Here is a 23,888-nt window from a genome sequence, read left to right as displayed (position 1 = left end):
CGCATGATTTTTTCTACACACATCTCTGATAAAGTTTAATTTATATATTAGGCACAGTTAGTGATTAACAGTAATGACTAATAACAAAAGAGAAGAATTATAACAATATACTGTGATGAAGGTTTTGTGAATGTGGTCTCTCCATCTCTCAAAATATCTTCTTGTCCTTTACTTATCATTCTTCCTGTGCTGCTGTAAGATGTCACAATGCCTCTGTGATGAGATGTAGGCAGGTGAATGTTACAGGCATTGTGACATAACACGAGGCTACTATAAAGGTGACTTGAAAAAAAAAAAAAAAAAGGTGACTTGAACACAAGTGCCCAGATACTGCCACAGTCCAACTGATAACCTAGTCAGCTTAAGTGACTAACAAGTGGGCAGTGTATACAGAATGGAGACACTGGTCAAAGGGTTCATGTAGGCAGGACAGACAGAGGCATAAAGGATTCATCATACTTTTCAGCTCATGGAGAAATTTAAAACATGAGTAATTTAGTTCTGGAATCTTCCATTTAGTACATACAGACTGTGGTTGAACACAGTTAACTGAAACCATGGAAAACACAACTGCAGAGGAGAGGAGATGACGCTACTAAATCCGTTTTTTTTCAAAGTTTCTAAGGGTTGTTGCTGAAGTGTGTCCTATAATCATAATAAAAACAACAAGAGGGGGTCCAGCCACAAAATTGACTGCAGTGGGGGAAATGTCTGTGCTGTGGGCACAAGTAGTATGGGCCCAGGTGAGTGCCCCAGTGACACAAAACAAGCACCCATACATAATGACTTATTTCCTGAACTTTTGAAAGTTTTCTTGAGGAAAGAAGTGGACAATTACAGCATGATAGTTGGATGACGTTGGTTTCCACAATCACTATACCAACCCCATTTTTAGGGGGATAAAAAGTTGAATACTGACTTTTGTTTTGGTAATAAATGGTTAAGTCATCTGCTCAAAGACTTCTGGCCAAGATGGAGGCCTAAACAGACACACTGCAGCTCCCTCCACAACTGAGAAGGAATACAACTACCTCAAAATGAAAGAAAACCAGAAGTTCTAAGAAAATTGAGCTGCGCGGAAGTCCAACAAACAAACATATAAAGAAGAAATACTCATTCAGACACGCAGGAGGGGCAGAGCCGAGGTGAAGAGGATGTGGTGTGGTGGTGGTAGCAGTGGTACAGCAGCAGGCCGGCAGAAAGCACAGTCAAACATTTAAAAATGTAGGGAGGAACACCTGGGGAACACTGCCAGCACCAGACCAGACCACACAGCTCACGATCCCAGTGCTGGGGAAAATCAAGCCTCATTGCTTCTGACTGTGCAAACCAGTAGGGATTGGGGCGGAGGAAGAAACTTTCAGTCTTTCAGCAGAGTCCACTTGTTTGGAGGGCCCTTGTGGTCCTGGATAATCTGCAGACCCACCCAATCTGGGAGTGACAAACAGGGTAATGGCTGGAGGGGTGCTAGTCCCATGTAAAGGTGGGCAAGGTGCCTGGAAAGGGGCTGATGCTGAATTGGGTGCCTTGTTCTCTCTCTGACCCCTCCCCCACATACGGTACCACAGCCTGTACTGATGAATACCTAAGGCTCTGTCCCTTACAATGTAACAGGTGTGACAGCTCTACTTAAGACACAGAGGCAAACAAACACAGGAGCCTGTCAAGATTAGGGGACAGGTAAGTATGGTCCAAAAAGGGGAACAGATCAAAGTTCCAGTGGGGGAACTAAGGGACAAGGAGATAGCCAGCCTAACAGATGAGGAAATAGCCAACCTAACAGATTCAGAGTTCAAAACACTGGTGATAAAGATGCTCACAGGCTTGACAGATATGTTTGAGTATGGCAAATGCATAAGAGAAGAAGTGAAGGCTAGGCTAAATTAAACGAAGAAAAATCCACACAAAACCAACGGTGAAGGAAAAAAAAAACTGGGATTCAAATCAATGATTTGGAAAATAAGGAATAAAAAAACAGTTAACCAGTACAGAATGAGGAAACAAGAATTGAAAAAAAAAGTGATGAGAGGCTTAGTAGCCTCTGGGACAACTTCAAACATGCCAACATCCAAATCATAGGGATGCCAGAAGGAGAATAGGAAGAGCAAAAAATTGAAAGCTTATATGAAAAAATAATGAAGGAAAACTTACCAAATTTGGTGAAGGAAATAGACATAGAAGCCCAGAAAGCACAAGAGTCCCAAACAAGCTGGACCCAAAGAGGACCACACAAGACACATCATAATTAAAATGCCAACCGTGAAGATAAAGAGAGAATCTTAAAAGCAGCAAGAGAAAAGCAGAGAGTTACCTACGAAGAGGTACCCATAAAACTATCAGCTGATTTCTCAAAGGAAACTTTTCAGACAAGAAGGGACTGGCAAGAAGTATTCAATGTGACGAAAAGCAAGGACCTACCACCAAGATTACTCTATCCAGCAAAGCTATCAGTTAGGATCGTAGGGCGGGTGAAGTTCTTCCTAGACAAGGTAAAGGTAAAAGACTTTATTATCACCAAGCCATTATTGTATGAAATGTTAAAGCGACTTATTTAAGGAAAAGACAATCAAAACTATGAACACTAAAATAACAAGAAACTCACAACTATCAACAACTGAAACTAAAAAATAAAAACAAAACCCAACTAAGCAAACCAGAATAGGAAGAGAATCATAGGTATAAGGATCATTTGGAGGGTTATCAGCTGGGAGGGGGAAGGGGGCAAAAATGAGGAAATGATGCAGGGATTAATGCATAACTGATTGGTACAAAGTAGACAGGGAGAAGTTAAGAATAGTATAGGAAGAGCTCTGGTACTGTGGCTCAGTGGATTGAGCATCGGCCTGCGATCCAGATGTCACTGGTTCGATTCCCAGTCAGGGCCCATGATTAGGTTGCATGTCAGGTCCCAAGTTGGGGGCGCGAGTGAGAGGAAACCACACAGTGATGTTTCTCTCCCTCTCTTTCTCCTTTCCCTTCTCTCTAAAAATAAAATAAACAAACAAACAAATAAATAAATAAATAAATAAAATTTTTTAAGGAATAGTACAGGAAAGGGTGAAGCCAAAGAACTTATATTCATGAGCCATGGACATGAACTAAGGGGGTGACATTGCTGGAGGGAAGGGGGCTTTTGGGTAAAGTCCAAAGGAGAAAAAAATTGCGACTACTGTAATATATAATTAATAAAGTATAATTTAAAAAAGGAACAACATAAAAATTGACTTTCCTGTTGTATTTAGTGTCTGTGGGAGTGCGTAATGGGGGACACAGACAATAATATGTCATTACTGTGTGTGGTGCCGGATGGGTGCTGGGAATATCAGGGAATCACTTCTCAAAGCACGATTTTGTTCTGGCCAGTGCGGCTCCACTGGTTGAGCATCGTCCCATACACCGATAGGTTGTGGTTTTCATTCCTAGTAAAGGCACATATCTAGGCTGTGGGTTTGATACCCGGTTGGGGCACATGTGGGTGGCAGATAATCCATGTTTCTCTCTCACATTGATGCCTTTCTGTCTCCCCTTCTCTGTCCCTTCCCCTCTCTCTCTGTCCCTTCTTCTCTCTCTAAATTCAATATATAAAAATAAATAAATAATAAAGAATATGAGTGTCTGATGACCATGTTGTGTATTTGAATCTAATACAAAATAACATTCAATGTAAACTGTAATCCTTTGGTCTGCAGGATTTCGGTTGGCTCCTCAGTGCATGAATGGTTTCAGGAGCCCCCAGCTCAGACTCCTACCAGGAAGGAAACATGGTGCAGGAGGCCTCTCGTAAAAATAGTGATGGGGGACGTGTAGTAATAAACAGCCTCACAGTTTACTCATCCAAGATTAGCATTAGTAATTTTTTAAGATTTATTTTTATTGTATTTTCTTCCATTACTATTTATCTCCCTTACACCCCCCCTCCCCTTGCAGTCACCACACGGTTGTCCATGTCCATGAGCTTATTTTCCTATTGGCTCAATCCCTCCACCCCTAACCACCGCCCCCCACAGCTGTCACCGGCTCTCCGTCTGTGAGTCTGTCTGTATTTCACTTCTTAGTTCAGTTTGTTCATTAGATTCCACATCTGAGTGAAGTCATATGGTCTTTGTCTTCCTCTGACTGGCTTATTTCCCTTAGCATTAAATTCTCCAGGTCCGTCCATGCTGTCACAAAGGGTAATATTTCTTCTTTTTTACAGCCTAGTAGTATTCCATTATGTAAACGTCCCATAGCTGTTCTGTCCACTCACCTACTGAAGGACATTTGGGCTGCTCCCAATCTTGATGGTTGTAAATAATGCTGCAATGAACATAGGGGTGCTTATAGTCTCTTTTTTATTTTTTTATTTACTGATGTTTAGAAAGAGAGAGAAAGGGAGACAGAAACATCAACGTGAGAGAGAAACATTGTTTGATTGCCTACTGTACACCCTGCAACTGGAGACCTGGCCTGAACCTAGACATGTGTCCTGACCGTAATTGAACCAGCAACCACATGCTTTGCAGGATGACACCTAACACCCTGAGCCACACTGACCAGGGCAGGATGCTTATATTTTTGAATTAGTGTTTTGGATTTCTTCGTATAAATTCCCAGAAGTAGTAACGTGGGGTCATATGACAGATTTGTTCTTACTTTTATAGGTATTTCCATAGTGCTTTCCTCAGTGTCTGCACCAGTCTGCATTCCCGCCAAAAGTGCACTAGGGTTCCCCTTTCTCCACATCCTCGCCAACACCTGTTGTTTGTTGACTTATTGCTGGTAGCCATTCTGACCAGGGTGAGGTGGTATCTCATTTTGGTTTTAATTTGCATTCCTATGATTCATAACATTGAGCATCTTTTCATATATTTATTGGCCATCTTTGAAGAAGCATCTAATCAGGTCCTTTGCCCATTTTTTATTGGACTGTTAGTTTTTTGGTGTTGAGTATTGTAAGTTCTATATTCATTTTGGGTAGTAACCCCTTATCAGGTATATCAGAATATATGTTCTTCCATTCAGGGGGTTGTCTTTCTATTTTGTTGATGGTTTCCTTTGCTGCACAAAACCTTTGAAGTTCAATGTAGTCTCCCATTTGTTAATTTTTCTTGTGTTTCCCTTGCCCAAGGAGATATATCAGATAAAATATTGCTACAAGCAATGTTCAAGATTTTACTGCCTATGTTTTCTTCTAGGATTTTTATGGTTTAGGGTCTAACATTTAAGTTTTTATTCCACTTTGAATTTAATCTTGTATGTGGTGCAAGAAAGTGTCTGGTTTCATTTTTCTACACATATCTGTCCAATTTCACCAACACCATTTATTGAACAAGCTATCCTCAGCTCATTGTATGGACTTGCTGCCTCTCTCAAATACTAATTGACTATAAAGGTGTGGGTTCATTTCTGAGCTCCTAGTCTGTCCCATTGATCTACATGTCTGTTTTATGCTAGTACCATGCAGTTCTGATTACAATGGCCTACTAGTATAGTTTGATATAAGGTAGTGTGATTTCTCCAAATATGTTCTTTCTCAGGGTCGCTGTGGCTATGCAGGGCCTTTGGTGGTTCCATATAAGATTTTGAGATATTTTTTCTAATTCTATGAAATACTTCATTGGAATGTTGATAGAATTGCATTGATACTATAGATGGCTTTGGGTAGCATGGACATTGTAATGCTGTTAAATATTCCTATCCATGAACATGATATGTGCTTCCAATTATTTGTATCTTCTTTGATTCTTTCTTCAGTGTGTTATAATTTTCTGAGCACAGGTCTTCTACATCCACGGTAAGATTTATTCCTAGGTATTTTATTCTTTTTGGAGCAATTGGGAATGGGATTGTTTTCTTAATTTCCCTATCTGAGAGTTCATTATGGGATATAAAAATGCAGCTGTTTCCTGGATATTAATTTTGTATCCTGCTGCCTGTGACTGGCCCTGGGCAACCTGTTTGGAGCTATCAGCATTGCACAGCACGTGGCGCCCTCTGCTGGTCCTGGGTGCGCGCAGAAGGAACCAAGCTGCACACCAAGGCCGGCTTTTACCAGAACCAGGCCCAGCGGAGGGTCAGCTAGAGCCTCAGACCTTCCACAGATGCACCTCTGCTGCAGGCTTTCTGTTAGACTCAATGACTGAAACAGCTTCCAGCTGTGCTCCTCAGCAGCCTGGGTTAAGCTGCACAGTGTGGGGAGAGAGGAATTCCTGAGGCTGGGCCTATTCCTTTGCCTGAGGCTGATGCCACAATGAGGTGAGTGCTGTGCCTGAGAAAGGTGGCTCCTGCAGTACAGGGAGTGAGTCAGCACGGGAATCCTGGCGTCTTTAATTCAGTTCTATCCCCAGAGCCACCAACCCCAGACTCTCCTCTTGTGGCTCTAGTCCACTCTGCTCTCCTTCTACTGGAGCCCAGAGTAAGTGGCTTCCAACAAAATTTTGAGTGTTTGCCCTTTAAGAGGGTCTCTGGGTCTTTAGATTTCTCTCCTTGATGGACAGAAACCCCACTGCTTTGCACAGCTGGATGTTATTTGGGTTCCTTCCCCAGTTCTAGTGGTCTAGGCTGGGGAGCACACCTTGGGGTTTATTTCTCAGGGGGGATTTCCTTCCCACATCAGCTCCTAAAATATCCCTCCAGAACTTCAGCTGAAGCTCATCGGAGCCCAGTTTGCCCTCTCACACCTCCACTTCCTACCAGTCTCCTTGTGGTGAAGTGGTTTCTTCTGTCCATCCCTGGTTATATGGCTTCTCATCATCTAGTGCTCAGTTGGTTATTCAGGATGATTTTTCTAAAATTGAGTTGTAATTCTAGTTTGGTCCTGGGAGATTAGTGTAGCTTCCAGTTACTCCTCTGCCATCTTGGATCTGACCAGGGAAATGCTTTTTTATTCTTAGTTGCCTGTCAGTTTTATCATGAAGGCATTTAAAATCACCCACTGCTCCTTGTTTTATCTCATGATTTAATCAGTCAAGGGCAGATCAGGAAGAGAGATGCCCCACTATGTATTTCAGCTGCAGGAATTTAGTGTAAGGAATTCGCTATGCTGGTGTTGGAACACAAATGGAGGAAAAGGAACTCTGCCTGGAAGACTTGGCCCAACCTGACCGTTTTTAGTATATATGTATAATTGAGATAGATACTTGATACATAACATTCCTGCAGTTTCAAGTGCAACTTAAAGGTTTGATAGATGTATATATTGTGATGTGCTCATCACAATGTGTCTTGCTATATATTACACACTTGTTTCTTGTGATGAGAACTTTTAACAATTTATTCTCTTAGCAATATACTCTTACAATTTTTAAATATACATCATGGTGTTATTAACTATATTATTATAGTAAATAGTATTAATATCCACTCCTATTAACTATGGCCACCATGCTGTACATGAACTCCTCATGATTTTATTTTCTTATAGCTGTAACTTTGTACCTTTGACTACCCCAGTTGGATTCTGGCAACCACCAAACTATGCTCTGCATGTATGAGTTTGATTTTTTTTTAAATGTTTATCTATAAGTAAACTGATGTGGTATTAGTCTATTTCTGATTTACTTCACTTAGTATAATGCCCATATGATCCATCTATGCTATCAAAAATGGAAGGATTTTCTTTTTGTTTTTTTATGGTACAAAAATATTCCATTGTGTACAACCACATATTATTTATCCATTCATTTCATGATGGATATTTAGGTTGCTTCCACATCTTGGCTATTATAAATAATGCTGCAATGAACACGGATGCATTAGTTTTTTTCATGTTAGTCTTTTCAAATAAATACCCAGAAGTGGAGTTGCTGGATCTTATGGAAGCTCTATTTTTAACTTTTGAGGAACTGCCATACTGATTTACATAGTGGCCCCCAATTCACATTCTACCAACTGTACAAGGGGGTTCTCCTTTCTGAACATTCTTGCCAACACTTACTATTTCTTGAGTTTGCTAGACCCCTCAATGACGTGAGTTGTGGGGGCACAACCATGAAATCCTGCTTTCTTTACACCTTTGCTCACACAAAACCATCTTCTTTGCAATATGTGTGGAGTTTTCTGTGGGTACGGGATAGAGCTGGTTTCTTCTGGTTCACCTGCTCCCTGCAGCAAGGGCAGCCCTAGATTTTGTGGAACCTGACATGTATACTAATGTTGAGGTCACTGCTTCAAAAAAAAAAAAAGGTATATGTAGCACACATGGATTTTCTTGAAATGAGAAAACACATCCCATTAAGTCAGTGCAGCAAAAATACTGAAGACCAAAATGTAAGACAATTCAAAAAATTGCAACTTATTTTCATTAGGAGTAAGGTATTAAAGTCCGGACCTGCATGACACAAATTTCCTATGTTTTTGACTGATACTCTTTTATTCCCTCTTCATAGGAGAATAATGGTGTCTTAGAGTAATAAATATTAATAATAATTTTATTTATTAAATATTACATTTATATAATATAGACAATAGAAGAGAATTCAGTATTTCCTTCAGCACAAGTGATTGATTTTCCTTTCTCCTGTACAGTATAGAAAACTTGTTTTTCAATGACACAACTTGTTACAGGAATGTCTGACCTGTTTCACATCAATGTCATATTTGTGAAAAGGTTTATCAAGTTTCTTTCATTCATAAAAGAGCAGTGGGCTTGCAGGTTGTGTTCACATATCCCTGGAGTCCTTGCTGGGGCTTTGAAAAGAGACTGAGCACATGAGGGGCCCTGAGGATGGAGCTTCCTGAGGATTCAGGTGGGAAGTTTCCTGCTATGCTGAGGACCAGCCTTTGGGGTCCCTGCCAGATTGGGAAAGATCTTATCGCACACATCCTGTTTTGAGGGGATGTTTGTGATCACTGTCCCACAGACCCTCAGACCCTTGAAGAGGACCACGTGTGTATCCCATGTCCCCAAATTCTCAGGACAGAGGGCTTTAATGTGCAGCTTTCCCCTGGGTTCCATCCTCCACTGGAGTTTGGTCTAAATTTCTTCCTCTCCTTCAGCACTTGTGTGGTCTAAAGAAAACTTAACATTATCCTTTTCCAGGATGTTCAGTGATTTCAGCTGGAGGGTGAGTCCCCCCAAGTCACCAGGACCCCTTTGAGTATAGGTGCCCCCTGGGTGACCTCCTTCTTGACTTAAACATCATCTACAAGGTGATCTCTTTCAGAACCACATCTGGAGAAGCCTCTCAACCTCTGGGGGCCTCGGTATATCGACTTGGGGGACCTGACAGAGGGCTGAAGTTGAGACAGGGTGATTTCACAGCACCCACCCCACCCCCATGGCCTGTGGAGCCCAAGTTCCCCTTCCAGGCCTGGCCACAGCTCTGTCACCCATGGCTTCCTGTTGGGGTGTCCTCAGCCCCACCCCACAGCTGGGCATTTCTCTCCCTGACACGGGGACCGGGACCCTCTCTGCCTGTCAGATGCAGACATGGTGCCTCTGCTGCTGCTGCCCCTGCTGTGGGGGGGTGAGTGGGCTGAGGACGGGGGACGGGCAGGTGGGGGAAGGGAAGGGGTTACAGCTGAGCCTCTGTGTCCCCCCAGGGTCGCTGCAGCAGCAGCAAGGCTATGAGCTCCGAGTGCAGGAATCGGTGAGTGTGCAGGAGGGTCTGTGCGTCCACGTGCCCTGCTCCTTCTCCTACCCGTGGAGTTCGTGGTATTCCACTAGCAAACCCTACACCTACTGGTACCGGCGTGGGTATAACAGAAATTATGATGTACTTGTGGCTACAAACTCAGATAAAGAAGTGAAGAAAGACACCCGGGGCCGATTCCTCCTCGCGGACCCCATGACCAATGACTGTTCCCTGAGCATCAGAGACGCCAGGAGGAGTGACTCAGGAACCTACGTCTTCCGAGTGGAGAGAGGAAGTGCTGTGAAATATACTTACCAGGATAAGAGGCTGACACTGCAGGTGACAGGTACGCCAGTGTTACTGGCTGAGACATGTGAGCCCATTTTTGAACAGGAAGAGGACCCTCGGACCTTCTCTGATTCAGGGCTTGGGCCCCGGGTGCTCATATGAGACACAGGACCTCAGGTGATCTGGGGCACCAAGGCCCGGGTCCCTTGCAGGGTCTAAGTCTGGGTCCCTAACCCTGGGGCCCCAGCACCTCCCTCTCGCCTCTTCAGACCTGACACAGAAACCAGACATCCTCATTCCGGAGCCCCTGGAGTCCAGCCGCCCCTCGCAGCTGACCTGCAGCCTGCCTGGGTCCTGCAAAGCGGGACGTCCTCTCAGCTTCTCCTGGGCGGGAGCCGCTGTTGACTCTCTGAAGCCCTGGACCCTCCGCTCCTCTGTGCTCACCTTCACCCCGAGGCCCTGGCACCACGGCACCAACCTCACCTGTCAGGTGACACACCAAGTAACTGGGGTGACCACGCAGAGAACCATCCGGCTCAATGTCTCCTGTGAGTGTTGGAGGGATGGCTGGTTCCCTGGGGGCAGTGGGACTGGCTTGTGTGTGTGTGTGTGTGTGTGTGTGTGTGTGAGTGTTGTCTGCACAGGAGGCTGAGGTCCCTGAGAACACCCGTGCACGGATCTGCGTGCAGGTGGGGAGGGGGCCAGAGGACAGCTGTCGCTCCTTCCTGGTTCCCATCGCCCCTCCTTGGGTTGGGGTGACTTCCATCTGCTCCTCCCCTCTGAAGCTTGGCCATGTCTTTCTGCCCCAGATGCCCCACGGAACCTCACCATAGGCATGTCCTTCAGAAATGTCACAGGTAGGAAAGAACCTCAGTCTCTGGGGCTGGAACCTGCCCCTGGGGCCGCCATGGAGCTGAGGGGGGAACAGTTGAATGGGATCAGATCATCACCCTCCTTCCCTCACCTTTGTGGGTGGGCAGTTGCCCCCTGTGTGTTCTCTTTCTGTTTCTCTCTCTCTCTCTCCTCCCCCGCTGCCCTCCCCCCTTCTCCCGGCACTTCTCTCCCCCAGCCCTCAAGATCCTGCAAACCACATCCCTTCCCATCCCGGAGGGCGAGGCGCTGCGGCTGCTCTGTGTGGCTGACAGCAACCCCCCTGCAGTGCTGAGCTGGTTCCGGGTTCCCCAGCCCTGAACGCCACCCCCATCTCCAGCACCGCGGTCCTGGAGCTGCCTCGCGTGGGGTCGGGGGACGAAGGAGAGCTCACCTGCTGCGCTCGGCACCCGCTGGGCTCCCAGCATGCTTCCGTCAGTCTCTCTGTGCAGAGTGAGTGCAGGACAGGTGCTGCGAGCCGGCAGCCAGGTCAGGCGTTGGGGCTGTGGGCAGGACAGGACCGGGGGTCACAATGTCACACCCCCTCTCCTCTTCCCCAGGCAGCCCCCCTCCCTGCAGGTGTGTGACTGAGGAGGAACAGGGCTCCTGGCCCCTGGTGCTCACCCTGGTCAGAGGGGCCCTCATGGGGGCCGGCTTCCTCCTCACCTACGGCCTCACCTGGCTCTACTACACCAGGTGGGCAGGTCTGTCTCCCTACAGGGACGGTCAGTGACCGGCCCCAGTTCCAGGTGGGGCTGAGCTGTCCCCCTGCCTGGAGCTGAGCTGAGCGAGGCCTGTGTTGGCTCTGCAGGTGCGGAGGCCCCCTGACAACAACGCCCACATCCTGACCGATTCTCCCTTATGTCACGATGGCGCTGAGGTGAGATGCGCGGTCCCAGGGGCCATCGTGGGACATCAGTGTCACCTTCTCTAGGGAAACTCCTGACTCACCTGTCTCAATCGTGCCCTTGGGGTTTTAATTTGTGTGACTGAGTGACGACAAGGACAGTCAATACCAATGGAAGAAGATTCTATGACTTTCATTTTCTGAGAGGAGGTCCCGCCAGACCAGGCAGGGCCCCAGGGGAAGCGCCAGGTCTCCTGAGGAGGCAGATACAAGTTGGGGGAAGCCTAGTCAGAGCCTTATGGGGGTTTCCATGGAAATCCAGGCCAGTGCAGGGTGAGGCCTTTGTACAGACTTGGTGGGTGTGTTCCTGCGGGTACTCATCTGTTTCTCTGATCCCAGGTCCTCAGTGATTGACGGCAGGTTGGTGGCTGGGGAATGTGGGCTCAGGGCTGGATGGTTTGCCTCTGAGGGGCTGTTCCTGGCAGAGTCCTTCCCTGTCTCTGAGGTGTGGGGAGTCCTGGGAGGAGCTGCCTCTCCTTGGCCAGCGGTTTTTCAGACTTGAAAGCATCCTAAGATGCAGAAAATGAACAACAGGTGATACCCACCCATGATGGGCCCCTTTTTCTGCCTGTGCCTCTCCCATTGGCCTGTCCTCTCTCTCTCCTCACCCTTACCTGGTAACACCTGAGTTTCTAGTCTCCCAAAGTGTCCTGTCAGTGCAGACACTCATACAGAGTAGTTAGGAGCACAGCTCTTCCTGTTCTATTCAAAGATGCCTACATTGTAGCGATTACTGTTTAATTATAAATAAAAGTATGTTAAGTACTGCAACATAAAAATTGACTTTGCTGCCGTATTCAGTGTCTGTGGGAGTTTCTTGAGCCCAGTTTTGGGATCTGAGAATGACTGTGGCTGAGCTAACGGTTCTGGGCCAAACCTGTAATGAAGTTTGCAATGAATCCATTCCTCTCCCCTAGCGGGTCTCACTGACTCTAGATGCAAAAATATACAAAACAGGACTCATGATTTTATCTCCTGAAGGATCACCATGCTATCCTTATTCTCTGAGGTTATTACCTCTCGGATGTCAGAGCAGAAGACCAGGAGGGCTTTCCCAGGGAGAACATCTCAGGTGAGATGACTCAGGAACACGGAAATGCGGATGGCACTGTGTCCAGCAGAGGGAGGTCATGACCTTGGTTTTCCATCCAGGATTTCAATGAGCCAGACCCTGCCTGAGAATCTGAGTTAAAGAGATACCTTTTGGTATAGTCATAAGGAACATAGATAATAATAATGAAATAACTAGTTATGGTGCCTGGTGGGTGCTGGAAATGTCAGGGGAATCACTTCTCACAGCACGCGATTCTTGTTCTGGCCAGTGTGGCTCCATGGACTGGAGCACTGTCTTGTCCACTGAAAGTTGCGGGTATTATATCCTGTCAGGGCACATGCAGTTTGCAGGTTCGATCCCCAATGGGGGCACCGATGGAAGGGAGTCGATCGATGTTCCTCTCTCACATCGATGTTTATTTCTCTTTTCCCCTCTCTCTCAAATCAGTAAATAAAAAAATATGTATCTGATTCTCTTTCTACCATGTTGTGTACTCAAAACTAATACAAAATAATACTGAATGTAAAGTAAAGTTGAAAAGTAATATTTAACTAAAAAATAATAGACACCCTTCTGCCTGTAGGATTTATTTGGCCCATCAGTGCATTAATCATTTCTAATCGCCCCCCACAGATCCCTGCACGGCAGGCAGTGTGGGGAAGGAGTGCGGGAGGCCTGCGGAAAAGACGGTGATGGGCCGTCTACACATCCGAAATCAGCACAGTAATTTTATGTCATGTGAATTTCACCTCCACAAATAGTTTTATCACTAGTTCACATGGAAAATACTCACACACTCACACACACACACTCCCATCCCTGAGATGGATTCTGTGGCCCTTCTGGAGTGCGATAGTGGTTGCTCCTTTCCCCCAAGTCACGGCTGTGGGTTGTGTTCGCAGGGGCCTCGTGCTCAGAGGTGGGTCAGCCCGGCCTCCTCTCTGCTCTGAGGCCCTGGTTGCCTGGTGCAGGTCCTTCCATCTGTGACTGTGGCTGTGGTCACAGCTTCCTCTCCTCTCACCGCCCCAACTGTCTGTCACTCCTGACCCAGGGGACAGAGCGTGGACTTAGGGGATGGGGCAGTTTTGGGGCCACATCTGCAATCTCCAGTGTGAGAGGAGCCTCCCGTGCTGGGTGGCACAAAAGCCAGAGGGAACCAGACAGGGGAGGGCCTGGGTGGAACCAGTCACCAACGTTCAGTGATTTCTGATCATGGCTATGTAATGCAGCCTCCATACACACCAAAAAGGATGCGGTTTGGAGCGCTCGGGTTGGTGAACACGCGTTGGCGCTGGGAGGGAGGGACCTCAGAGAGGCCACGGAAGCTCCACGCCCCTGACTGCACACCCTGCCCTCTGCATCTGCTCCATCCGAGTCATATTCTTTTATAACAAACCTGTGACCTCGTGAGTAAGATGTGCTCTGCGTTCTGTGAGCCATTCTGGCAAGTTAATAAGTTCAAAGAGGAGGAGGTATTGGGACCCTGATTCATAGCTGGTGGGTCAGAGGCACAGGTGAGACCCTGGGGTGACAATGGCATCAGACGTTGGGTTCGGGGGACACGTTAAGAACTGAAGCTTGAATTGTGGGCTCTGATGTTGTCCTCAGGTAGATAGTGTCCGAATTCAGCTGAATTACTTGGTGGTGTGGGAGGAATGCCCCACCTTCCCCCCCATTGGAAACCAAAATAGTTTACATTCATTTTTTTGTAATCAGCCTTCCAAATCCAGTGTGTGTGTGTGTGTGTGTGTGTGTGTAGAAATATTTTCCTATTCTTGAGAGTGATACTTTAATGTTTACATGTGTTGTAAACTTTTTCTCTCACTTGATGGCTGATGATTGAGCACGGCCTATGTTTCTTTTTTTTTAGTATATTTTATTGATTATGTTGTTACAAGAGTTTCAATTATTCCCCCTTTGCTCCCCTCTGCCCAGTAACCCCCTTCCCTCCAGCAATTCCACGCCCCTTAGTTCATGTCCATGGGTCGTGCATGTAAGTTCTTTGGCTTCACCCTTTCCTATATTATTCTTAACTTCCCCCTGTCTATTTTGTACCAACCAATTGTGCTTCTTAGTCCCTGCACCATTTCCCCACCTGTCCCCCCTCCCACTCCCATCTGAAAACCATCCAAATCATCTCCACACCTATGATCTGTTCCTATTCTAGTTTGCTTAGTAGGATTTTGTTTTTAATGTTTAGATTCAGTTGTTGATAAGTGAGTTTCTTGTCATTTTAGTGTTCATAGTTTTGATCTTTTTTCTCTTAAGTCTCATTGACATTTCATATAATAATGGCTCAGTGATGATGAACTCTTTAGCTTCACCTTGTCTGGGAAGCACTTCATCTGCCCTTCCATTCTAAATGATAGCTGTGCTGCATAGAGTAATCTTGGTTGTAGGTCCTTGCTTTTCACCATGTTGAATACTTCTTGCCAGTCCCTTCTTGCCTGCAAAGTGCTTTTGAGAAATCAGCTGATAGTCTTATAGACACCCCTTTGTAAGCAACTCTTTGCTTTTCTCTTGCTGCTTTTAGGATTCTCTCTTGCTGCTTTTAGGATTCTCTCTTTATCTTTCACCTTCAGCATTTTAATCATGATGTGTCTTGGTATGGTCCCCTCTGGATCCAGCTCGTCTGGGACTCTCTGTGCTTCCTGGACTTGTATGTCCATTCCCTTCACAAAATTTGGGAAGTTTTCCTTCATTATTTCTTCACATAAGTTCCCAATTTCTTGCTCTTCTTCTTCTTTTGGCATCCTTATGATTCGGATGTTGGCATGTTTAAAGGTATCCCAGAGATTCCCAAGCCTCTTGTCATTTTTTTCAATGCCTGTCTCCTCAGTCTGCGCTGGTTGACTGATTTTTTCTTCCTTATGTTCCAAACCATCGATTTGAATCCTGATTTTCTTCCCTTCATCATTGGTTTTGTGTGGATTTTCCTTCATTTAACTTAGCATAGCCTTCACTTCTTTTCTTATGCGTTTGCCATACTCAAGCATATCTGTCAAGCCTGTGAGCATCTTTATTACCAGTGTTTTAAACTATGCATCTGTTAGGTTGGCTATCTCCTCGTCACTCATTTCTCTCACCAGAACCCTGATCCGCTCCCTCCTTAGGGCCATACTTCTCTATCTCCTCATCTTGCCAGGGTCCTGTGTTTGTTTGCCTCTTGTGTTTAAGGTAGAGCTGTTGCTCCTGTTATGTTGTAAGAGGCGGAGCCTAAGGTATTTGTCAGTACACAGCAACCTGTTTCACCACATTGTGGTGCTGTATGTGGGGGAGGTGTCTGAGAGGGAACAATGCTGCCTGTTCAGCACTCGCCCCCTTTTCCAGGCACTTCTCCCACTTCTGTATGAAACTGGCACCCCTGTAGCTCCTGCCCTGGCCATCGTTCACAGAGTGGGTGGGTCTGCGGACATTCTAGGGTGGTGAGGGCCCTTTAAACAAACGGACTCTGCTGAGAGACCAGCTGTTTCTGCCTCCATCCCAACCCCCACTGGTTTGCACAGTCAGAAGCAATGAGGCTTGATTATCTCCGGTGCTGGAACCATGAGCTCTGTGGTCTGGTGAGGAGCTGGGAACGCTCCCCAGGTGTCCATTCTGACTTTTTAAAATGTGTAACTGTGCTTTCCACCAGCCTGATGCTGCCGCTGCTGCCACCACCACACTGCGTCCTCTCTGCCCCGGCTCCGCCCCTCCTACATGTCTGGATGAGTATTTCTTCTTTATATCTTTGTTTGTTGGACGTCCATGCAGTTTGACTTTCTGGAACTTCTCATTGTTTCTAGTTTTGAGGTAGTTGTATTACTTCTTAATTGTGGAGGGAGACGCAGCGTGTTTGTTTACGCCTCCAACTTGGCCAGAAGTCTGCCTATGGTGCCTTATAGGAGGAGTCCGTAGTTTTAGCATAGTCCAAGTTTTGATGTTTGTCTTTATAACTAGTGCTTTTTATGTCTTCTTCAGAAATCCCTCCCTACTGTAAATTCATGGAGACAGCCCTGCTCCATTATCTTCTAACAACTCTATTTTCTTTTTCTTGTGCAACAATAGATCTTCAATCCATCTGCACTAGATTTTACTGCATTGTGGGAGCTAGGGGTGCAATCTCATTCAACTGCATTCGGATGCCTACTTGCCCACATGTGTTATTGAAATGTTTATCATGCTTGGCCTGATAGCATAGTTGGTTAGAACATTGTTCCAATTAGCAAGGTTCACGGTTCAATCCCAGGTCAGGGAACATGCAGGAATCTATCAATTAATGCATCAGTAAGTGAAACACGAAGTTGATATTTCTCTCTCTCTCTCTCTCTCTCTCTCAGCAGGATGACAGCAAGTGGGTGAGGGGTGAGGGGGAGGGAAGGGAGGAATGAGGGAGGAGGTAGTTTGAGCATAAAGGAAAAAGATTCATAGACATGCACAACGGTGCGGTGATTGCTGGGTGCAGGGGGTATAATGGGACCAAACTGTACTGGAAAATGAAATAAAAATTAAATAAAAAATAAAACTCATACATCAGAGAAACTAAAACAGATGTTTATCTTTGTGTTACTTCTCTGCATCACCTCCTCTATCTGCATGACATTTCCTGTGGTCTAGGTCTAGACGCCCTATTCTGTCCCAGTGGTTTAGTGGTGTAACACCGTGTCAGTGAATGCAACACCGCCTTATTGTCTGTAACCCTTTACTGGGTCCTGAAGTCTTACAGAGCCTGTCCTTATACTTTGTTCTCCATGTTTGTCTTGGCTGCATTTGGAAAAATTTGCTTTCATATAAATTTTACAAGAGCGGTATCAAGTTTCCCAAAAGTGAACTTGGGGATTGGGTGACATGTTGCTTTAATTCTGCATATTCATCTGGGTAGAGTGGACTTTTACACAATATTGTTTTAATATCCATCCACACGCATATTTCTTTATTTAGTAACATCTTTCATGTCCTTCAGATTTATCATCTCTTTCATTGAAAAAATGCATTTTATATTTTTATTATGTACATATATGAACAGATATATTTCAGGTGTATTGTAACTTCTGATGCTCTTGTCAATGGCATCCTTTATAACATCCTACCTTTTGTTTTTTGTGCTGATAGAAAAGTGCATTTGAGTTTTGGAATTCGATTTTGTCTCTAAGGCCGTTGCTAATTTTAATATTAAGCCCCCAATGCATCTCTATGTAATGTTGATTTTTCTATATATACATTCATTTATGAAGAGAGACAGCTTTGTCTTCTTTTTGTTTTTCACAGTTTTTAATGATTGTCATACCCCTTCTATATTGGAACCCAATGCTACTGCATTCAGTATGATGTTTGCTGAAGACACCCCCTATCTCATTAGGGAAATTCTCCTCTGTTCTGAGTTGGTTACGAGTTTTATCATGAAGGCATTTGAAATCACCCACTGCTCTTTGTTTTATCTCTTGAGATTTAATCAGTCAAGGGTGGATTGGGGACACAGAAGCCCAAGCATGTCTTTCAGCAGCAATAATTTTTAAAGAAATACTTTATTATTTATTTTTAGAGAGAGGGGGCAGGAGAAAGAGGGGGAGAGAAACATCAATGTGCAAGAGATACATTGATCAGTTGCCTCTCACACGCCCCCAGCTGGGGTCCTGCAACCCAGGCGTGTGCACCAAATTGAAGCGAAGACCTTTTGGTTCACATCTGACACTCAATGCACTGAGCCACACGTGCCAGGGCCAGCAGCGGGAATTCAGTGTGAAGAGTTTGTTATGAGGGTGTTGGAACACAAACAGAGCAGAAGTGGAACTCTGTGTGGAAGACTTGGGCCACTCTAATGTCACCCAAGCAGCCAGTCTGAGTTCTTGTTTTAAGTACATATATGTATTATTGGGATATAATTGACATATAACTTAATGATTTGATATGCATATATATTGCAAAGTGGTCACCACAACATGTCTTGTTAACATCCATTACCACATAGTTTCCACTATATTTTTCTTGTAATGAGACCTTTAAATAATCTTATCTCTTAGAAACTTTATTCACTAATTTATTTTTAAAGAGTAGTACTATTTTATTTTATTATTTTATTTATGTGTATTATTTATTTATTTTTGAAAGAAGAGAAGGGAGGGAGAAAGAGAGGGAGAGAAACATCAATGCGTGGTTGCCTCTTGGGCACCCCACCCAGGGACCCGGCCCCCAACCCAGCCCTGTGCCCCGACCGGGAATCAAACCGGCGACCCTCCACTTCACAGGCCAGCACTCAGTCCACTGAGCCACACCAGTCAGGGCTCTCTTAGTAACTTTAAAGTGTACAACACAGTATCATTAACTACCTCATTATAGTTACCAGTATAATACTAATACCCACTACTATTAACTACAGTCACCACGCTGTACCTGATGTCTTCATGATTTAATTATTTTGTAATGAAGACTGTACCTTTGACCCCCCACACCCATTTTGCCCAATGCCACCCTCTGTCTGGCCACCAACCATCTATTCTGTCTGTGAGATGGATTCTTTTCTTAAAGTTTCCACATCCTAGTGAAATCACACAGTATTTGTCTTTCTCTGTCTCATTTACTACACGTAGCAGGATGCACTCACATTCCATTTGTGTACAGTAGTTGTGAACTGGAGGATTTCCTCCTTGTTTATGGCACAGAAACATCCCCTTGTATCTGTGCACATTTTCTTCATCATTTGTTGGCAGACAAGACGGCTGTTGTAAACGATGCTGCAATGAACATAGACGTGCACACGTCTTTTTCAGTTAGTATTTTCATTTCCTCCAAATGAATACCCAGAAGTGGAACTGCTGGATATTATGGCAGCTTTTTAGTAATTATCAAAAACGTCCCCTACTGATTGACACGATGATCCCCAATTTACATCCTCAGAAACAGTGCAAGGGTGTTCTCCTCTCTGAATATTCGCGCCAACACTTTTTTCTTCTCATTTTTATAGTCCAGCTTGAGATTTGCTAGACCGCCTGGTGATGTGAATTGTGGGGTCACATCGAAGGAAATGATGCTTCTTTTAGTCTTTTGCTTGCACAAGACCATCTTCTTTGAAAACATGAATAGTGCGGGGTGAGTGGAGTGGAACTGGTTCACGTGTTCCCTGTGTCAGGGGCAGACCCCGGTTCTGTGGAGTCTGATATTTACACCAATGTTGAGATCATTGCTTCAGAAAAAAAGCAACATGTAGCACCTATGAGCTTTTCTAAAGTGAGAAAACACATCACATCAAGTAAGAAAAACTAAAATGCTGAAAATGAAAATATAAAGAATTCAGACAATGAGAGACTATTTTTATTAATAGTGTGGCATTCCTGTCTGGCACACCTGCAAACACGCTCTCTACCTGTTTTTGACTGATACTCCCTTTTGCCTTTTTATAGGAGAATAATTCTGTCGCACAGTAATAAATATTAATATTATGCTCATATAATAAAAGAATAGAAGAGAATTCAGCATTTCCGGAAGCACAAGTGATTAACATTCTTTTTCCCCTGTACAGTTTAAGAAACGATCTTTCAATCACACCGCTTGTTACTGGGACATGTGAAATGTTTCACATCATTGTCATATTTGGGAAAAGTTTAAGTTTTTTCTTTCATGGAAGAGCAGTGGGCTTGAAGGTTATTTCCACACGTCCCTGGAGCCCTTGCTGAAGCTTTGAAAAGGGACGCATGCGTGAGGGGCCCTGAGGATGGAGCTGGGTAAGTTTTAAGTTGGCAAACTTGCTGCTGTGCCTCTGGGGTCCCAGCTGAATGGGGTCAGATCTGCCTGCACATGTCCTGTTTTGGGGGCGTCTGTGTGCCATCACTGTCCCACAGGCCCTCCAACACTTGAAGAGGAACATGTGTGTATCTCATGTCTCCAAAATGCTCAGAGCAAAGGGCTTTGAGACCCAGCTTTCCCCGGGGTTCCACCTGCTACTGGAGTTGAGATTAAATTTCTTCCTCTCTTTTAGCAGTTGGTGATCTAAATAAAATTAAACTCATATTTTTCCAGAACGTTCAAGGTTTTGGGTAGAGAGTGGGAGCCTGGATTCACTAGGACCAGCTCTGACCACGACGGCCCATGGGCGACCTACCTCTTGACTTAAACATCAGCTACAAGGCGATCACTTTCAGGTCCACATGTGAACGAGCCTGTCACCCACTGGAGGCTTCAGTATATCACCTGAAGGCTCAGGTTAGAGGTGACACAGGACGATTTCTCAGCCCTCAATGCACCCCTATCACTCTTGAGCACAAGTTCCCCCTCCAGGCCTGGCCACAGTCTGTCACCCATAGCTTCCTGTTGGGGTGTCCTCGGCCCCACCCCACAGCTGGGCATTCCCCTCCCCGACACGGGGACCGGGACCCTCTCTGCCTGTCAGATGCAGACATGGTGCCCCTGCTGCTGCTGCCCCTGCTGTGGGGGGGTGAGTGGGCTGAGGACGTGGGGACGGGCAGGTGGGGGAAGGGAAGGGGTTACAGCTGAGCCTCTGTGTCCCCCCAGGGTCCCTGCAGGAGAAGCAAGGCTATGAGCTCCAAGTGCAGGAATCGGTGAGTGTGCAGGAGGGTCTGTGCGTCCACGTGCCCTGCTCCTTCTCCTACCCCTGGAGTTTGTGGTATTCCATAAGCAATCCCTACACCTACTGGTACCGGCGTGGGGACAACACAAATTCTGATTCTCCTGTGACCACAAACAACCCAAATAAAGCAGTGAAGAGAGAAACCCAGGGCCGATTCCTCCTCGCGGACCCCACGACCAGCGACTGTTCCCTGAGCATCAGAGACGCCAGGAGGAGTGACTCAGGAACCTACGTCTTCCGAGTGGAGAGAGAAAGTGCTGTGAAATATACTTACCAGGATAAGATGCTGACACTGCAGGTGACAGGTATGCCAGGGTCACTGGCTGAGACATGTGAGCCCATTTTGAACAGGAAGAGGACCCTGGGACATTCTCTGATTCAGGGCTTGGGTCCCGGGTGCTCATATGAGACACAGGACCTCAGGTGATCTGGGGCACCAAGGCCCGGGTCCCTTGCAGGGTCTCAATCTGGGTCCCTAACCCTGGGGCCCCAGCACCTCCCTCTCGCCTCCTCAGACCTCACACAGAAACCAGACATCCTCATTCCGGAGCCCCTGGAGTCTGGCCGCCCCTCGCAGCTTACCTGCAGCCTGCCAGGGTGCTGCGAAGGGGGACATTCTCTCAGCTTCTCCTGGGTGGGAGCCGCTGTTGACTCTCTGAAGCCCTGGACCCTCCGCTCCTCTGTGCTCACCTTCACCCTGAGGCCCTGGCACCACGGCTCCCACCTCACCTGTCAGGTGACACACCAAGTAACTGGGGTGACCACGCAGAGAACCATCCAGCTCAATGTCTCCTGTGAGTGTTGGAAGGATGGCTGGGTCCCTGGGGGCAGTGGGACTGACTTCTGTGTGTGTGTGTGTGTGTGTGTGTGTTGTGTGCACAGGTGTCTGATCTACCTGAGAACACCTGTGCACGGATCTGAGTGCAGGCGGGGAGGGGGCCAGAGGACAGCTATCCCTCCTTCCTGGTTCCCACCGCCCCTCCTTGGGTTGGGGTGACTTCCACCCGCTCCTCCCCTCTGAAGCTGGGCCATGTCTGTCTGTCACAGACGCCCCACAGAAACTCACCGTAGGCATGTCCTTCAGAAATGTCACAGGTAGGAAGGAACCTCAGTCTCTGGGGCTGGGACCTGCCCCTGGGGCCGCCATGGGGCTGAGGGGGGAACAGTTGAATGGGATCAGATCTGGGGAGGCAAGGATGGAAATACCACCCTCCCTCCCTCACCTCCATGGGTGGGCATCTGCCCCCTGTGTTCCATAGCGGCATCTCCTGCTCTTACCCTGGCCCCTCTCCCCACACTTCTCTCCCCCAGCCCTCAAGATCCTGCAAACCACATCCCTTCCCATCCCAGAGGGCGAGGCGCCGCGGCTGCTCTGTGTGGCTGACAGGAACCCCCCTGCAGCGCTGAGCTGGTTCCGGGGTCCCCCAGCCCTGAACGCCACCCCCATCTCCAGCACCGGGATCCTGGAGCTGCCTCACGTGGGGTCGGGGGACGAAGGAGAGCTCACCTGCCGCGCTCGGCACCCTCTGGGCTCCCAAAGTATCTCTCTCAGCCTCTCTGTGCACTGTGAGTTGGGGGTGGGGACCCCTGGGCAGGTGACCTGGGTCCTGGTCGGGCAGGGGCACCGCTGACCTTCTCCTCGCTCCCCGCTGACCCCCCACAGCTGCTGGGACCCGCCTGCTCCTGGGAGGAGGACGAGGGTGTGAAGTGCAACTGCTCGTCCCAAGCCCAGCCGGCCCCCTCGCTGCGCTGGCGGCTGGGGGAGCGGTTGCTGGAGGGGACCCCCAGCGATGGCTCCTACACGGTCACCTCCCGCTCAGCCGGGCCCTGGGCCCACAGCGCCCTGAGCCTCCGCACGGGGCTCGGCGCCGGCCTCAGACTCAGCTGCGAGGCCGGGAACGTCCACCGGGCCCAGAGCCCCTCTGTCCTGCTGCTGTCGCCCCCGCCAGGTCGGGGCCTGCTGGGGACAGAGGCTTCGGGAGAGAGGGTGGGGTCAGAGAGGAGACTGGGCTGGGGCCTGGAAGGGGGTGATTGCTAGGACGACACCCATCTCGTGTCTGAATGGAACCTCCCTCGGGTTCTGCAAGGACCGGGGCAGAGAAGACACTGAGTCCTTAGGGTGGTGCACTCACACTGAGCTGGTCCCTGGAGGTAAAAGCGTTGAGCGCCTCCCAGCCCTCAGCACCTGGGGTCCTGGGCTGGAGACAGAGGGGAGTTCACCTGCCACGCTTGGCACCCGCTGGGCTCCCAGCATGTTTCTGTCAGCCTCTCTGTGCAGAGTGAGTGCAGGACAGGTGCAGGGGGCGGGCAGCTATGTCAGGTGTTGGGGCTGTGGGCAGGACAGGACCGGGGGTCACTATGTCACCCTCTTTTCCTCTTCCCCAGGAAGCCCCTCTGGGGTGCTGCAGGGCTCCTGGCCCCTGGTGCTCACCCTGGTCAGAGGGGCCCTCATGGGGGCCGGCTTCCTCCTCACCTGCGGCCTCACCTGGCTCTGCTACACCAGGTGGGCAGGTCTGTCTCCCTACAGGGACGGTCAGTGACCGGCCCCAGTTCCAGGTGGGGCTGAGCTGTCCCCCTGCCTGGAGCTGAGCTGAGCGAGGCCTGTGTTGGCTCTGCAGGTGCGGAGGCCCCGTGACAACAACGCCCACATCCTGA

The 23,888-nt window shown here is 47.4% G+C and overlaps 1 protein-coding gene and 1 pseudogene across 2 annotated transcripts; both read left to right on the top strand.

Moving 5' to 3' along the window:
• Positions 1-9,378: 9,378 nt before the first annotated feature.
• On the top strand, positions 9,379-11,596 carry LOC149995256 (sialic acid-binding Ig-like lectin 14; annotated as a pseudogene). The gene is made up of 7 exons (XR_016507710.1): positions 9,379-9,446; positions 9,523-9,900; positions 10,112-10,390; positions 10,652-10,699; positions 10,912-11,165; positions 11,273-11,408; positions 11,524-11,596. The product of XR_016507710.1 is annotated as a sialic acid-binding Ig-like lectin 14 (transcript).
• A 9,422-nt stretch (positions 11,597-21,018) lies between these two features.
• Positions 21,019-23,888, top strand: LOC149995255 (sialic acid-binding Ig-like lectin 14). The gene is made up of 8 exons (XM_090259159.1): positions 21,019-21,080; positions 21,158-21,538; positions 21,749-22,027; positions 22,281-22,328; positions 22,545-22,799; positions 22,886-23,182; positions 23,619-23,736; positions 23,852-23,888. The coding sequence occupies exons 1-8, from the start codon at positions 21,044-21,046 to the stop codon at positions 23,886-23,888; spliced, it is 1,452 nt and encodes a 483-aa protein (XP_090115285.1). The 5' UTR covers positions 21,019-21,043.

Source organism: Furipterus horrens, unplaced genomic scaffold (assembly GCF_987537825.1).
Source record: "Furipterus horrens unplaced genomic scaffold, mFurHor1.1.pri manual_scaffold_13, whole genome shotgun sequence".
NCBI lineage: Eukaryota > Metazoa > Chordata > Mammalia > Chiroptera > Furipteridae > Furipterus > Furipterus horrens.
This window is presented reverse-complemented; position numbering and strand designations above follow the sequence as displayed.